This window comes from Lissotriton vulgaris, chromosome 1_1 (genome assembly GCF_964263255.1).
Source record: "Lissotriton vulgaris chromosome 1_1, aLisVul1.2, whole genome shotgun sequence".
NCBI lineage: Eukaryota > Metazoa > Chordata > Amphibia > Caudata > Salamandridae > Lissotriton > Lissotriton vulgaris.
This window is the reverse complement of record NC_141685.1, coordinates 2067288753-2067305031: the sequence shown is the minus strand read 5'-3', so window position 1 is coordinate 2067305031 and position 16279 is coordinate 2067288753. Positions and strand designations below refer to the sequence as shown.

At 44.2% G+C, this 16279-nt stretch overlaps 1 protein-coding gene across 1 annotated transcript in view; it reads left to right on the top strand.

Moving 5' to 3' along the window:
* The window catches only part of PIK3C2G (phosphatidylinositol-4-phosphate 3-kinase catalytic subunit type 2 gamma), a 1914223-nt gene that overhangs the window by 896550 nt on the left and 1001394 nt on the right, over positions 1 to 16279 (top strand). The window contains exon 9 of the mRNA XM_086920790.1: positions 15791 to 15904. Within this exon, the coding sequence (XP_086776916.1) occupies positions 15791 to 15904 (114 nt within the window). The remainder of the gene's footprint in view (positions 1 to 15790; positions 15905 to 16279) is intronic.

Sequence of the window (16279 nt, the reverse complement as noted above, 5' to 3'; positions counted from 1 at the left end):
TCCCAGTTTCAGAACCTGGCTGTATGCAAATTAGTCTGTTCCTGTCCCAGTGCATGATGGGAACAGGACAAACCAAACTACAGAAGCCAATTCTTACACTGGGAAGGAAACAAGCTCCCGGGGACCGGTTTCTGGCATTACAGCCGTCTTCGGCCCGGTTTGCTTGAATCCTGATGGTGCAATGAGCAAGGGTCTCACATCTGAGAATACCCTTCCACGCTTAGGGTGGACAAAAATATTTACAAAAAGGGGTGGTGAGGGACAGAGTCTCTGAATTAAGCAGAAAGCTCTCACCCAGTCAAAAGATCAGGGCTAGATCCAACACCGTTTTTTAGCTCACTGCACCATCCCAGTTTCAGAACCTGGCTGTATGCAAATTAGTCTGTTCCTGTCCCAGTGCATGATGGGAACAGGACAAACCAAACTACAGAAGACAATTCTTACACTGGGAAGGAAACAAGCTCCCGGGGACCGGTTTCTGGCATTACAGCCGTCTTCGGCCCGGTTTGCTTGAATCCTGATGGTGCAATGAGCAAGGGTCTCACATCTGAGAATACCCTTCCACGCTTAGGGTGGACAAAAATATTTACAAAAAGGGGTGGTGAGGGACAGAGTCTCTGAATTAAGCAGAAAGCTCTCACCCAGTCAAAAGATCAGGGCTAGATCCAACACCGTTTTTTAGCTCACTGCACCATCCCAGTTTCAGAACCTGGCTGTATGCAAATTAGTCTGTTCCTGTCCCAGTGCATGATGGGAACAGGACAAACCAAACTACAGAAGCCAATTCTTACACTGGGAAGGAAACAAGCTCCCGGGGACCGGTTTCTGGCATTACAGCCGTCTTCGGCCCGGTTTGCTTGAATCCTGATGGTGCAATGAGCAAGGGTCTCACATCTGAGAATACCCTTCCACGCTTAGGGTGGACAAAAATATTTACAAAAAGGGGTGGTGAGGGACAGAGTCTCTGAATTAAGCAGAAAGCTCTCACCCAGTCAAAAGATCAGGGCTAGATCCAACACCGTTTTTTAGCTCACTGCACCATCCCAGTTTCAGAACCTGGCTGTATGCAAATTAGTCTGTTCCTGTCCCAGTGCATGATGGGAACAGGACAAACCAAACTACAGAAGCCAATTCTTACACTGGGAAGGAAACAAGCTCCCGGGGACCGGTTTCTGGCATTACAGCCGTCTTCGGCCCGGTTTGCTTGAATCCTGATGGTGCAATGAGCAAGGGTCTCACATCTGAGAATACCCTTCCACGCTTAGGGTGGACAAAAATATTTACAAAAAGGGGTGGTGAGGGACAGAGTCTCTGAATTAAGCAGAAAGCTCTCACCCAGTCAAAAGATCAGGGCTAGATCCAACACCGTTTTTTAGCTCACTGCACCATCCCAGTTTCAGAACCTGGCTGTATGCAAATTAGTCTGTTCCTGTCCCAGTGCATGATGGGAACAGGACAAACCAAACTACAGAAGCCAATTCTTACACTGGGAAGGAAACAAGCTCCCGGGGACCGGTTTCTGGCATTACAGCCGTCTTCGGCCCGGTTTGCTTGAATCCTGATGGTGCAATGAGCAAGGGTCTCACATCTGAGAATACCCTTCCACGCTTAGGGTGGACAAAAATATTTACAAAAAGGGGTGGTGAGGGACAGAGTCTCTGAATTAAGCAGAAAGCTCTCACCCAGTCAAAAGATCAGGGCTAGATCCAACACCGTTTTTTAGCTCACTGCACCATCCCAGTTTCAGAACCTGGCTGTATGCAAATTAGTCTGTTCCTGTCCCAGTGCATGATGGGAACAGGACAAACCAAACTACAGAAGCCAATTCTTACACTGGGAAGGAAACAAGCTCCCGGGGACCGGTTTCTGGCATTACAGCCGTCTTCGGCCCGGTTTGCTTGAATCCTGATGGTGCAATGAATCTACTTTATTGGAGGCGTATCTGGACAACTCCGGAATTAGCACACTATGCCCTGGCATTAAAGGATATCATTAGAGCAGATCGCTTTCATTCCATCCCATGGCTAAAAGAGATAAGGGGCCTACTACGAAAGTTGGAGCTTGACCATCCATGGAAAGACGCAGATGTCTCAAGGTTACCATCGAAAATATTTTTGAAAAAAAAGTACTGGGAAATGATTTGGAGGTCCGTCTACAGTACCTGTACAACCACTAATCTAACAGGACGTTTCCTTGATTTTAAACCTCGCCCAGCTTGTGAGACTTATTGGGATATTATAGAGCGTCCGTTTGACTGATAGCTGTATTTCCAGTTTAGAACTGGAACTCCACCTGTAAAAGCTTTCAGTGTTAAATGGTCAGCAATCCGGGATGACAAATGTCATAAATGTACAGACTTGACTGAGAATGTAGCCCATATGCTGTTTGTATGCCCTCTTTACACAAGCGCTCTTCGTAAGTGGCTAAAACCAACGTGTACCAACCTGGGCACCCGGAGGTATATTGAAGCTCTGAGAATATTAGAGACCGACTGTTCCCCGTGTATAGCGATTGCTGTTGCTAAATTTTTAAGGTGGGCTTGGATCATACGCACTTGCACTTTAAACTCTCCAGAAGTTAGCTAATGAACTGTAAGACCTCTAAAAACATATGATTGATCTTGTTTTATGTATAAATTTGAGCTATTTTTAAATAGTTTTTAAAAAACTCTTTAACTATACAAATGACAGCTACAAAGATTTAATAACTTTTCTGGGAGAATACCCCACATTTTTGCATCCCAAACATTCCAATAAAAGTCTAACCAACTGCTCGTTATTAAAGTTGGCAACTACACAGTCACCCCCGTCCTTGATGGTATGTCCAACCCATGACGAACGTCTTGATATTATCAGTTGCTTGCAAATATCCCAGCCCCATACCCCGCTTCCCTCAATTGGGCATTAAGCCAGTGCATTGTCTTTACCATCGACTGGTCTGTAGATTCGCTCTGGCCAGCACATAGGGTCGGAACGTTCCTCAGAACCACCACCAATGGTGCAGCTGCAGGTGGAAGATGAAATATACTAGAATCATTCCTGGACAGATTGTTAAGTAATCCAGAGTTCCTTGCTGAGAAATCATGACTTGTACCACCCCAGGGCAGTAGTTGAGTGGTTGAATAAACCATACACAAAGTTATTTTGTAGGGTATTACTAGTTCACCTAACACAAGCTCTCTCACCTGCCTCCAAGGGGGTGCTCGGGATAATCTGGGCAAATTCACTCAAAGTGTTTCCCACCTCACCCACACCGCCACCCTGGGTTGCTTCACCAATACCAGAGTTAGCATCCACCCCTCTATTCCTACCAAGTTGCAAAGGCAATGGATTGGTTGTTAAAGGGATAGCTGCTGAACAGTTAGAGGTTGTGGGAATACATGACCCTTCAGGCGGCTGGTTAATTTCCCCAATTGAAGCCATAATGGAACCATGGTTAGCCACCACAATAAGTTCTAGGTTCGTTAATTTCTCTTCAATTAAAGTCAGTCTCTCTATTATTAGAGATAAAGAAGCCGAGATAAGATCCCCCATTTTGGCCCATAACCCTTGTTCCAATTCAAGCACAAATGCTCCAACTTGGTCCATATTTTGAGTTCCAAAAGCAGGAATTATAGGCTGAGGCTGGATTGACGTTTGTGACATAAAGTTCACATGCCCATCATCCTTATAAGCGTTCTTTTGCCTCGTTTCCTGTTTATTGCAGGCTCTGGTTGTATTTCCTCCGCTTGTGACTTGGATTTAGGCACAGACCTAGTCACGACCCGTTAGTGAGAGGTGCACACTGAGTCCTCCTGTGTCGGTACAGGGAGGGCAGGGCTAGATGAAGAATGATTAATAGAAGCCATATCCAGCAGGGAGGGTGAAGAATGACTTGGGGCTCCTGCCAAGTTAGGAGAGTCTAAAGCCTTGGCCAAGCAACATTCAGGCGAGCATACAGACAAAAGACCGCCCAGAGAGGAACGCTTTGTTTGCAGTGGGTTAAGGGATAAACGACGCTCGGTCAGGGCAATTTCGTGGGCCAGAACAGAACTAGTTCTAATGATAAATGGATCTAGAGTTCCGGCCACACTTCTGCCTGTGAGTACATTCCTGGTCCGTCCCTCCAGGGAATTCATCATTGTTTATGCCCACTAACTTTATAACGTCCTGTAAATTCGAGCAGTAGACCAGTAAGCATTAGACAATAATCTCAGATGTTGAAAGTAAAGAGGGGGGCCCAGCCCGGTCTGGGCTTCGCGAGGCGCTAAAGAGGCAGGCAGTAGTTGCGCTCAGGTGCAGGCGTGCCCTCTACCACCTGGGACTTGGTGTCTTCACAGGCAACCAGCATCCGAGTCACGTCCTTCCCAAAACAAACGCTGCGGCTCCCTTATATGGCAAGTCTCGGCCTCAGTCTAAGTATTGGTTTCCACGAGGGCCAATGCCGCACAATGGATAAGTCCTGCCCTTGGGGTTGTAATGGCCGGTAACCAAGTGTGCACAGGAGCACCAGGTGAACATTGCGGTCCTCTCCGATCGACCAGGCAGCAAGTAAAGGAAAGAGCGTCAAGAGCAGCAGCAGACCAACGGGACCCCAGCTGCAGTCTATCATGTGTGGAAGATGTGTGAAAGATCTGGGCCTAAATGGGCCCCAGGGTGTTAGGCCAGGATTTTTGCCAGGTAGCAGCTAAAAGATTCTGTATGGTGCTGTATCTCAGGGGTGTGGTCCTGGTTTACTTCTGCGCTGTCAAGATCCGCTGGATGTGGTGGTAAGTTGTAGTAAGGAGAGTCATTATACCACTACACTGATTAGCAGTGCGCCTCACAGCTGGTTGCCCCCACTTGCCACCGTGTGCTGTCTCTGGCAAGCGGGAGGACTGTCCTGCAGTGACAGACAGGTCAGAGAGGCTTTATGAGGCCTGTGAGGGTCAGTGAGGCTTGCTGGGCTCAGCAGGGGCAGCTCTCATCTTTCTGCCCCCCCCGCTCTTTGAGCCCTGGCTGGTTCAGCTGGGTCTCCTCGGCACTCCCCCTGCTAAGGGCACATGGAGCGGAGGTGAGGAACCGTTCCCCTGCTTCTGCTACTTCCACTCCACTCCCCTGTCACGTATACCGGGACCGGGGGGTGTCACACAACTACAGCGGTGACTGACGGAACCTCTTCGCGTTGAACCGGAGTGGAACCGCAATAATGCCGCGATGATGACCTCTCCTTTCGTGCCAGAATGAAGCTAGCCAATTCAAGTGCTTCAGGCGCTTTTTGGCTTCCGCGATTTCCCCCGCAGTGGAGCCGCCACAACCTGCGTCTCCTTGCTCGACGAGTCTGGGAGTAGTCTGCAAGCCACGGACTGGATTCAGAACAGCATAGTCATTTTGCAATCCCCTTGACATAATTTTATGGCCAGGGTCATAAATAATTTCCATGAATTTCCATAATTATCATCATAAATCAGATGTCATAAAACATTTTGGGCTGCTCATCATAAACCACGCGTCATAATTCATTTGTGTATCCTAAATCATTCGTGTCATGAACAGCCACAAATTGCGGTCCTAAATCGTTTACATTACTTTTCATAAATCATTTGTCATAAATCTTTCGTTGATCAGAAATCAGTTTTTTGTCATAACTCATTTGCATATCATAGAAACGTAATTCACCCTGCTGTTGTGCAGGGGTATCTTGTTTCTTGCCAATTTTGGGGCCAAACATTGGTCTGTTAGTTTCCACGCCCCTTTGCTTGTGGGGGAGTAGCCTCTCCCCAGAGTTAGGCCCCAACTCAATACCTTGCTAGTCTCTTTTTGTGCCCTGCCTTCTGTCGGGGTCCGGGCAGTAAGCAAATTCGCTGTTTGCTACCCCCTTCTGTCAGGCCTGCTCACCCTGCCATAAGCAAAACAAACAAGTGATGGACGGAATGCTGGACAATTCAAACATTCACCCCCCAGTCACAAGGATCTGGGTTTAATCCATCATTCTTTTGCTCACCACGCCACCCAAGTTTGGACGCAGCCATATGAAAATCAGTCTTTACCCTGTTTCTTGTGAGAACAGTCTAGCCTGAACTGCCAAGCCAGGTCTTCCCTCTCAATCTGCGCATATCATGTTTCCACCGTGGTGAGTGCCTGGCTGGCGTATACAATGGGCACCCACTCATCCTGGTCCGTCCTCTGTAGGAGCACGGCTCCAAGTCCTACCGGGCTAGCATCCATGATCAGCTCCGTAGCCGCTCCCGGCCCAAAGTATGCTACAGTTGCACCCTTCAACAGTGCCTTCTTTATGTCGGCAAACGCTTGTGCTTCCTTACTGAAGAACCGGGTTTTCAAATACCCAGCGGCATCAGAGACACGCCCGATGTCCTCTGGGCTCCCTTGCCTTGGTATACAGAGACACGGAATACTTCTAGGTGGCGTCAGAGATCAAATTTATTAGCTGCAGCTAGTAGCAGAAATCCCAGCAATACAACACGGTGTACAACCCAAGAAACTGCTCAATTTTACTAAGCGCGAGACATCCCTATTTATACACAAAAAGGTACATTTAAAATGCACGCCCCTGCACCAAAATTCAACCAATAGAAAATACATGACATCACACAGCATCATACAGTAAAGCTCATTTTACAGTGTCCCAACCCACAAGTTAATATTTAGGCATATCTAAATAATAATCTGGAAGGCCCGAACAAACCCTTAATTGGAAGCGTAACCCATGAAAAGAAGAAACTGTAAAGAAAAGTAGTTTCAGATAATGTGCAAGATAACAAAAACGTAAAGAAACTTAAAAGTTAACAAATGTCTTGAATGGTGATTGGGAAAGTAAATAACGATCTTGCAGGGAAATTGGCTTGGCAGGGTCAATTCCAGGTGAAAGGCCAGCTTCTGAAATTAACTCCAGCGCACGAAGAAATCCTTAGTTAATGTATATATGATCCACAATAGGTACAACTGCTTTCCTCACAGACTAACGTATGAGGCCTACGTAAAAGGCAACACCAGAGGGCAGTCACGACGCATGGCAAAAACCCATGTTTAGAATAGAAAGCCTTAAGGAAAGAAACAATTTAGATATTGTTTAGGATAAGATATGTGCAAGGAAACTAAAGGTTAACGAGGTCCTGAACAGTGATTGAAAAACTCAGACAACGATCAGCTAGTGAAACTGGTTTTGCAAAAGGTCAGTTTCAGGTGAAAAGGCTTACTCTCTCTGCAGTACATTCAGAGTCTGAAAAACCCAAATTAATATATGCACGAACTCAGAAGGCAAGGCCAATTGTTCGTTGGGCCTACTTCACTGGCCTACGTGAGGGCAAGACTAAAATGGAATCAGGTTTGAGAATTACAGAACCACAGACCCTCCTTTTGCCATTACGTAGGCAATAACCTAAACTCATGTCAATCTGAATCTAGGTCTATATCTATCCTTATCAGGTCATCAAGGTGTTGCTGTAACATCATCTTATTATCCTTCACTTCTCTCGGGACGGGTCTTCTCACACAGATCGTAGCACAAAGACTACAAATGGCGGGACCACACTGGATGCATAAACAACACGAGAAAAGGATAGCTAACGCCATACCAAGGAACATCAGAATCTTCCACCCCCATTTGGACAACCACTCCCATAACCATCCCATCAACGACCAGTCTCCTTTGTCCACATGAATAGACTGAGAGATCTTATGTAGTCTAGAGATGGCTTGGTACGCTGTCGGGGCATTATCTGGTATGAAAACGCAGCAACTAGATCTAATCAATTTGTAAACCCCACCTCTATCTGCAAGTATAATATCTAAAACAAAACGGCTCTGTAATGTCATAAGGCGATCCGCTTGAAGCTCAGCTGTAATATTGCTAAGGGCACCTGCAGTCTCATTTATAGTGGCCTCAACCACTCTCGTAAGCTGACGAATATTCCTACTATTAGCCATAGGAACCCAAAAGGGTAGAAAACCCTTAAAGAAGTCTCCAGCTTCTTGTGTGACAGTATCTTTCGCATCGATTACACCTCTACCATACCTTGTCTTATGGTAATCGAAAACAGCAGTGTATGTAGGGGGAAGCAAAAATGCCACATAACATGTGCCAGAAAAATCAGATGGCAACGATGTGTATGCTCTATCGTGACAAACAAAATACGTGCCTTTAGCTGGCACAAACGGAGGAGATTTCTGGGGCGTATTAGGAGGCAGACCTGGAAGCAGAGGTTAGCCCGGGGCCAGGGTTCAATTCCCCGCCTCGGCGGGTCTTCGGCTCAAAAATTCCACGGACTCGTCAATTCTTGCTCTGGTGCCTACTCGATTCATGGGTTCACACTCTGCGACTCTGGGCAATAGCTTGCTTAATCTCCACAACGGCCCCTCGCAGTGGGATGCCTGGCTTTCACCTTGTGGATACCCTGCCGGGGTTCTCTCACAGGGGAATACCAGGACGGGTTCCCTAAGCAAGCGCTTAGATACTGGGTCGGTGATTTGCGCTATATAAATACATGTACATTTACATGTGTGAACACACACACTCTTACCAAGCTGAGCTCTCGGATTCTGACCATTACCTTGCAAACAAAGATGACCTCGGTGGGGTACAATCCAAATAGGAGGAGACCTTTGCTGCCTTTCTTTCTCCGTCAAGCTAACACTATATGTCGTCTTATTCCAACCGACATATGGTCGTACCTCATCTCTAGGGATAGCATTATACGCATCGATATCTCTAATCATATCAACTATTCCCCGTATCAAGGCATTATTACTTGCATTGTCTTTGACGGAACGTACAGGAGAGGCTTCATTCGCATAGATAAACATTGATTGGAGTGCCCAAACTGACCCGTTAGGCGAAAAAGGCAAAACCAAATATGGCATTCCCTTATCTGTAGTATGTGGCATAAGACCACACACCCAACAATTTGTTGTATTTATGAGTAGCTGATGCTGATGCAACATCTGTATAAGTGAATTGTTCACAAATTCTGATCTTCGTGTCTGTTCATGTTCAGGTAACGTATGAAACTCATGTGGAGAAACAGTAGAAAGAGTAGGTTGGGAGGTAGATGTAAGTGGCAATTGTGTGACATAGAAAATCCAACCCACACAAGCTAATGTAATATTCACAAGCATAAGAAAACACATTATTAAAAAACAATTGCTACGAACTAATATACATATTTGGAATTTAGAATCCACTTTCCTAACACATTTATCAGATTCCAGAAACTCCACCCTCTAACGTGCTGCTCACGGAAATTTTCCTTCTTCACTTAAGTGTGCGCCAAGATCGCACTAACGACCCTGGACCACAGACCTTGTGTCAATACACGGCTCACCCCTTAAGAACTTCCTACCGTGACCCTGCAGCTGAGTCCGGATGGTGACTCGAAAAAGGAAAAAGCAAAAAAGTTTCTTGATCTGCCAAAGTGTAAATTCACTGTCTAAAAAAAATTCCAGTTTCACGTTTATTTGTCCATATGTACAGTCTTTCGCGGTCTTAGATCGTAGCGTTCTTTATCAGGTACAGTTGGATCCTTAAATAAAAGTTCCGGATTGGTGTCAATCTTTAGATGAGGAGGCACAGCAGCTTGCAGAACATCATCCTCGCGTTCCGACCGTGTCCATGTCAAATGAGCATCACTAAATGGAACAAATCTAGGATTTTTTCACATTCGGAATCGGCTATACCTTCCCTCACCCACTTGTCATATGGTAAGGGCAATGGAACTTTTTTGCAAAGGGTGGCATGCACCCAGTTTTTCTTGCCAGCTACTCTAACAGCAGTTCGATTCACTAACACAACGAAATGCTGTCCAGTCCACCTCGGCTCCAAATTCTTTGTTCGTTGAAAATTCTTTGTGAGAATATAATCGCCGGGTTGAATTGTGTGTCCTGGATCCGCAGTTGCTGTCGGTAGACTGTCAAGGACCTGTTGGTGGAGAACACGTAATTTAGCAGTCAAGTCATGTAAGTAATCCACCAACATAGGGTACTCAATACTGCTGTATTCTTTAGGACGAGGCACACCCCAAACATTGGCCGTATGACAAAACACAATTTCATATGGACTAAGTCCCACTCGAGAATGCACAGTCGTCCTTGTTGACAAAAGAGCCAATGGCAAGGAATCCGGCCATGTAAGACCAGTGCTCGCTTGTACCTTAGCTAATTTCAGCTTCAAGGTACCATTGTAACATTCAACAAGTCCAGCAGACTGGGGGTGATTTGCTGCATGGAACTTCTGATTTAGTCCCAATCCAGCACATACTTTCTTCATGATTTGACCCACAAATTCACTCCCATTGTCCGACCATACAATTCTTGGCAAACCATACCTAGGGAAGTACTCTCTCAGCAAAACCTTGGCTGTAGACAAGGCAGTATTATCCTTTAGGGGGTAGGCCTCTATCCACCTGGAAAAGGCACAAACAACCACAAGGACATACTTCAAATTGTTGCATCTCTCCATATGTATATAATCTAGCTGTATCACCTCAAACGGATACGTCGGAGGAGCAAAATGACCAGCTGGAGTTGGAGTTCCCTTACCAGGATTATACTTCAGACAAATCATACAATGTTTCACCACGTTCTCTGCACATTTTGGAATTCCAGCATTCTGCCAAACTGGAGCCAACAACTTGCATATTCCCTTCGAACATATGTGAGCCATTCCATGAGCCATTGTAACCACTGGGAGCACATACGCATCTGGCAACAGCCAACGCTGGTGTTCTGACAACTCAACCCAACAACCTGTCGAATCCAACATACCCGTAGTTTCTCTCCAAACACTCACTTCTTTCTCAGTCGCTTCAGCCTGAATCATTTTCACACTTTCTATTGTGTCTTCACACATTCCACCAGCCATAACCCAATTAGCTGGGCCTGCAACATACATACGGCTCATCATGTCTTTCGCCATTTCCTTCGCAACTTCATCCGCAAACGCATTCCCTCGACCAACATCGTCCTCAACTTTCTTATGCGCACTGCACGTCACAATTGCAATCTGCTTTGGGAGAGTGAGAGATTCCAAAAGTTCATTCACCAACTGCCCATGCTGTATTTTGGTTCCGTGCGAAGTAAGGAACCCACGCTCTCTCCATAAATGCCCAAAACTATGGGTAACTCCAAACCCATACTGGCTATCGGTGTAAACATTCACTCGCTTTCCTTCTGACAACACACACGCTCTAGTCAGTGCAATCAATTCTGCTGCTTGCGCAGAATTCTGTGGTATGCGTGCTGTCTCAACAATTGTATGTTAAGTTGTAATTGCATACGCTGCAGTCGTTTCACCATTCGGAAGCTTAAAACACGAACCATCTACCCATAGGGTACCATCAACAACCGTAATAAAACCCTTCTGGTCCTCATGAATCAAATATGACATAACACTATTCAACCTCCCTGCTATAATTTTAGCAAAGAGCTTGTAGTCAGCATTTAATAAAGAGATAGGCCTATACAAATCCACACTCTTTGGTGTCTTCCCTGGTTGAGTATCAAAGTTATATTGGCCTCATTCCAAGAGGATGGCAAAGGAATATCTGACAAGAAGATCTCATTAAATAACTGCCTCGAAATAGGTGTTAAAACTACGAGTAGAGTTTTATAAACCTCAGCCGGGAGGCCATCCGGCCCTGCAGCTTTGCCTTTTTCCCCCTCTTACAGCCTCTTCCACCTCCTCAGTAGATATCTCATGATTCAAAATATCCCTTAGATCATTAGAGAAAGGGTCTATATATTCCATCCATTTCAACACATCCTGTTCTTTAACAACCAAAGCTTCCTTAGAGACCTTCCCAAAATGATCATGAAATACTGAAGAAATCCCCTTGCAATCAGTAAACACCATATCCGTCTCTTCACTTTTTATTTCTTTAATCAGATTCCGGACCTGGTCACTCTTAGCCTTTCAGGATAATAGTTTGCTGCAGCCCTCACTGTATTCAAAATGTGCCAACTGGATGGCATCCCACTTCTCCTTAACTCTATCTCTGAGAACTCCTATTAGGTTTACTTTTAAATCAGCTAACTCCTCCATCTCTTTTCCACTTGCCACCCTAGCTCCTGCTTCCACTAGACCTGCCTCCAACTTTTGAATCTGCTCTTCCAGACACTAACCCTACTATAGTGTAATCACCTTTCCTTTGCTGCCAAGGCTCCTAATCTCCCTAGTAAGTAAGTCTTGTAGGCATCCCAGACAATCCCTGTCTTAGCTGAACACTGGTTTCTTTCAAAAAATTCCCTAGTTTCAACCTTTAAAACCTCCACTGACTCTTCTTCTAATAATATTGTGCAATCCGACCTCCAGATTGAACCCATTGTGCAGTCTCCCATTATCAATCGAAGAAAGTTAGCTGAATGATCCGCTAGATGCACTCCAATATGTTCAACCTGCAATACTGAATCCTTCACCCTCCGGTCCACCACAAAATAATCAATCTGTGATTTGTGTCTGTATTTTTTATTGTAAAATGTAACGCCTAACTTCTGACCAAAATTACATCTCCATATATCGCACAGGCCTCACTGACTCATCAACAGTTTAACTCTATTTGGCATCTTGGGGTTCACAACCGCTCTGTTGTTTTCAGACCTGTCTAGTTTATGGTCTAGAACCGTGTTAAAATCCCCTGCCATAATAATCTGACCTGACAAACTTAAAAACTTTTTAGCCAATTCATCCAGTGGACCAATGTCATCTTGGTTAGGACCATAATATCCCACCAAAATAAGAAACTGCCCAAAAACTTTTATTTAACTAGCAACCACCTCCCTAGTACACATGAAGCCTTACCTTCTATTGAGATATTCAAACCTTGCTTAACCAATAGTGCAACACATGTTTAAAGGGTAGTTGTGTGGGTGGCACAGTGAGTGCTGCAGGCCCACTTGTAGCATTTAATTGGCAGGCACTGGTTACATGTAATTACACTTTAATAGGGACCTATACGTAAATTAAATTTGCCAATTGGGAATAAACTGATGATACTATGTTTTAAGGAGTTAGTCCCTGTCCTTTAGCACTGGTTAGCCGTGGTAAAGTGTGCAGAGCCTTAAGGCCAGCAAAAACAAGATCAGGAAAATTGGAGAAGGAAGGCGAAACATGTGGGGAAACTGCCCTAAGGCTGACAGGTCTAACAAATATGCCTTGTTTTTTGTGATAGTAATGATCTAGTTGTGTGTCTTTCAAGACACAATGCTTCAGAGGAATGTGAGCAATGGGTAATTTCTTAAGGCAAAATAAACCATTAACAATGCCCATTATTTCCTAAAGCGGTACAAAAGGGGGTGGTGATGGACTGTTCCCATGAGGCACAGGGTCAGACTGATTTGCATATAGCCATGTCTGAACTGGGGTGGCAGAGTGGGCTAAAGAACGGTGATGGATTAAACCCAGATCTTTTGACTGGGTGTGAGTGTTTGATTGATTCAGATGCTCCGTCCATAACCACCCCCTTTTGTACCGCATTATTTCCTAAAATCCTTTTATCGGCCCTGAGGAGTTTGTCAGTTTCTCCATATCCAGCAGCCCTGACAGTTTCCCCAACCAGATGGGATTTTTGTTGATCCCAATGTGTTAAAATAGCTTATTTTGCCACTAACAGCATGTGTGACATTGTGTGTCCTTTCCTATTATACAAGGGATATAGAAGTCCTCTGATAGGCTTTCTAGCATTGCAACCTTTGGATATTCCACTTTACAGGATCTCAACAACTTTCTCTATTATCTCCATTAACCCCCTGCTAGAAGGTTATGTGTGGGCAAGACCAGAGTATGTTTGTTAAGGAGCTAGTTTTGCCATATCCCCTCCTGGACTATATTCCACCCCTCTGGATGTCCAACAGCTACTAATGCTATTAGAGGCTATTGCCATCAATACAGTATCTTGGTGGCTCTCAAGAAGATGCCCTCCATTGGTATGCATCCAGTGTTAGTGTACGTTCCTTTTTCCTAAGTACTCTGGAATAAGAATTTCATCTGCACTGACACTCTCCCCTGCCCCCCACCCCTGGTTCAACCACATTTAACAATTGATAGATGTGTGAGCCAGTATGCTGCTCATTGTCATAGTTGATAAGGAACCAGGACCAATTGCCAAACCTACAAATATTGGAAGCATTCTGTTTCCCGCAGGACAAATTCCACTTTAAGTTGTTAAAAATGTTTCTCACCCCCTCCACCCCCCATCACCCCCCTCCAATTCCTATCCAGGAGGGTCTTGCAGTTCTCCTCTTTTCATTGTTAGGACTCTATGAACCATTGGGGTGTGAATGGAGAGGAATGTGAAGTCAGGCCCCTCTGTAAACCTATATTCTCCCATGCTCTTATTATTTCCCAAATTCCTGCAGAAATGTATAGTTTGGGATCTCATTGTATCTTGGGGATCCAAAGAAACTCCCAGGATGGCCTGCCACTGAATGTTTGGTCTATCATACACCACTACTTTTTATTTTCCCTCCTGGTCAATAAGCTACATAAGTACGAATTGAGAAGGTTGGGCATTCCCTGTCCTTCCTGCTTGCACCCTACTGTGCATTGACTTTTATTGATTCTCGTCTTTTTTGCCCTGCCATAGCAATTCTGCTATTCCATGCCAATTTATATGAAACTTTTTCTTCCAGTTTCCAAATTCTAACTTTGCTGCTCCTATTAGTATTTACAGATTAATTTCTTGTTTTTTTACCATTGATCCTAGCAAGTCAGTTCCTAGGTACCTGATGGATGTTCCTGCCCTCTTGAATAAATTCTGGATCATGCCTTTGAAAGTTGAGATGTGCAGTTCTACTAATTTGTTAAGATTAGCATTTAACCCTGCATATGGTGGTACTCTTGGAGCACTTTCATAGGTGGTGGTAGGAGCTGGTGAGTCCTTCAGGAAGAGTAGTATATGTTTTGTGAACATAGTAAGTTTAAATGAGTGTCATCCCAATTACATCCTTTTATTCAGTTTATCCCCCTGATACCCAGCACCTGTGGTTCAATGAGAGTGCAAATAGAAGTGGAAAATGAAGGAACCCCTTCCAGCTACTCCTTCAAGTGTCTATTTGTTGTAATAGTTTATTGTTGAATCTCACTATTGCCTGGGGAGCATGATATCCTGCAAATACCCAAACATGGAAGCTGTCCTCCAGGCCAATCTCTTGTATGGTGTCTTCCATGAATTCCCGGTCCATCCTTTAAATGCTTTTTCAGCATCCAGAAAGATTAGGGCTGTGCTTCTGTCACTCTCATTCCCTAGGCCTAAATAATGTACCACTTTCTTTCTATCACTTGTCTGCTTGCTCATGATAAAACCAGAGTTATCAAGTTGAACATGATCTTTAAGAACTGTTTGTAGGCGGTTGCACTTAAAGCGAAAGTTTAAGATTTATGTTTTTAGATTTCTTTTTCAGCATGGCTTGGGTTCCCCAATGTTAAGATCTACTATAATAGGGTTTTTTTTTTCTATGCAATCGATTGAAGATGCAAGGCCAGGTAAGAAATTTCCTGATATTACCCAGGTACTGTAAAGGCACTATTTTGATGTATCATGTAGTGAGAGACAACAAACCCAAACATGATGAGATCTCTGTTACAGTCAACATTATGCAGAACGAGTGACACACAAGAAAAATACGTTTCAATAGTATTTTATGAAATATATTTGCATTTGGGAGACCACACTTTCTCAAAGTGAACATTCTCAAGTATAATGAAGTCTAAAAACACACTATTTTGACACAAATGGGAAACATAGCAGAAAATAATTTGGAATGACTATGCAAAATATACAATGCAAAGTGTGTTTCATTTGGTAATATTTTTCCTTTCACAGTGTCCCATGAGTACTGTAGTTAAAGAAGTCAAAACTATTTGCTGCATGCTTTCCTCTGTGGAAACTAAGGAGATCAGGAATGCCGTTGAGGCTCTTCGTCTTGCGTCATTACAGGTAAGAACATGTATTGGTTAATACATTGCAGTTGGACCTCAGGGATGTGAACAATAATTAGGTATCACTTTGTGTCAGTCTTTAAAAAATAGGATTGCTGGCTTCAGATGTGATTTCCTGAAACCACAAAGTTGGTTCAACAGATTGAACATTTCTTTATTTGTATGATCAATACAAACCATTACAAAATTCTCTAATTCTACATGCTAAAAACATTGTAAAACATCTAGCATAAAAATTCACACATGTTATGACATACATATTTAAAATATTAACATCAAGGTCTGAAGTTTGAGGCATACGTATCTAAAATGTTAACGGGCCCCCAAAGTGCATGACATGATTGTGAAAAGTGCTGTTTAGACCGAGTCTTCA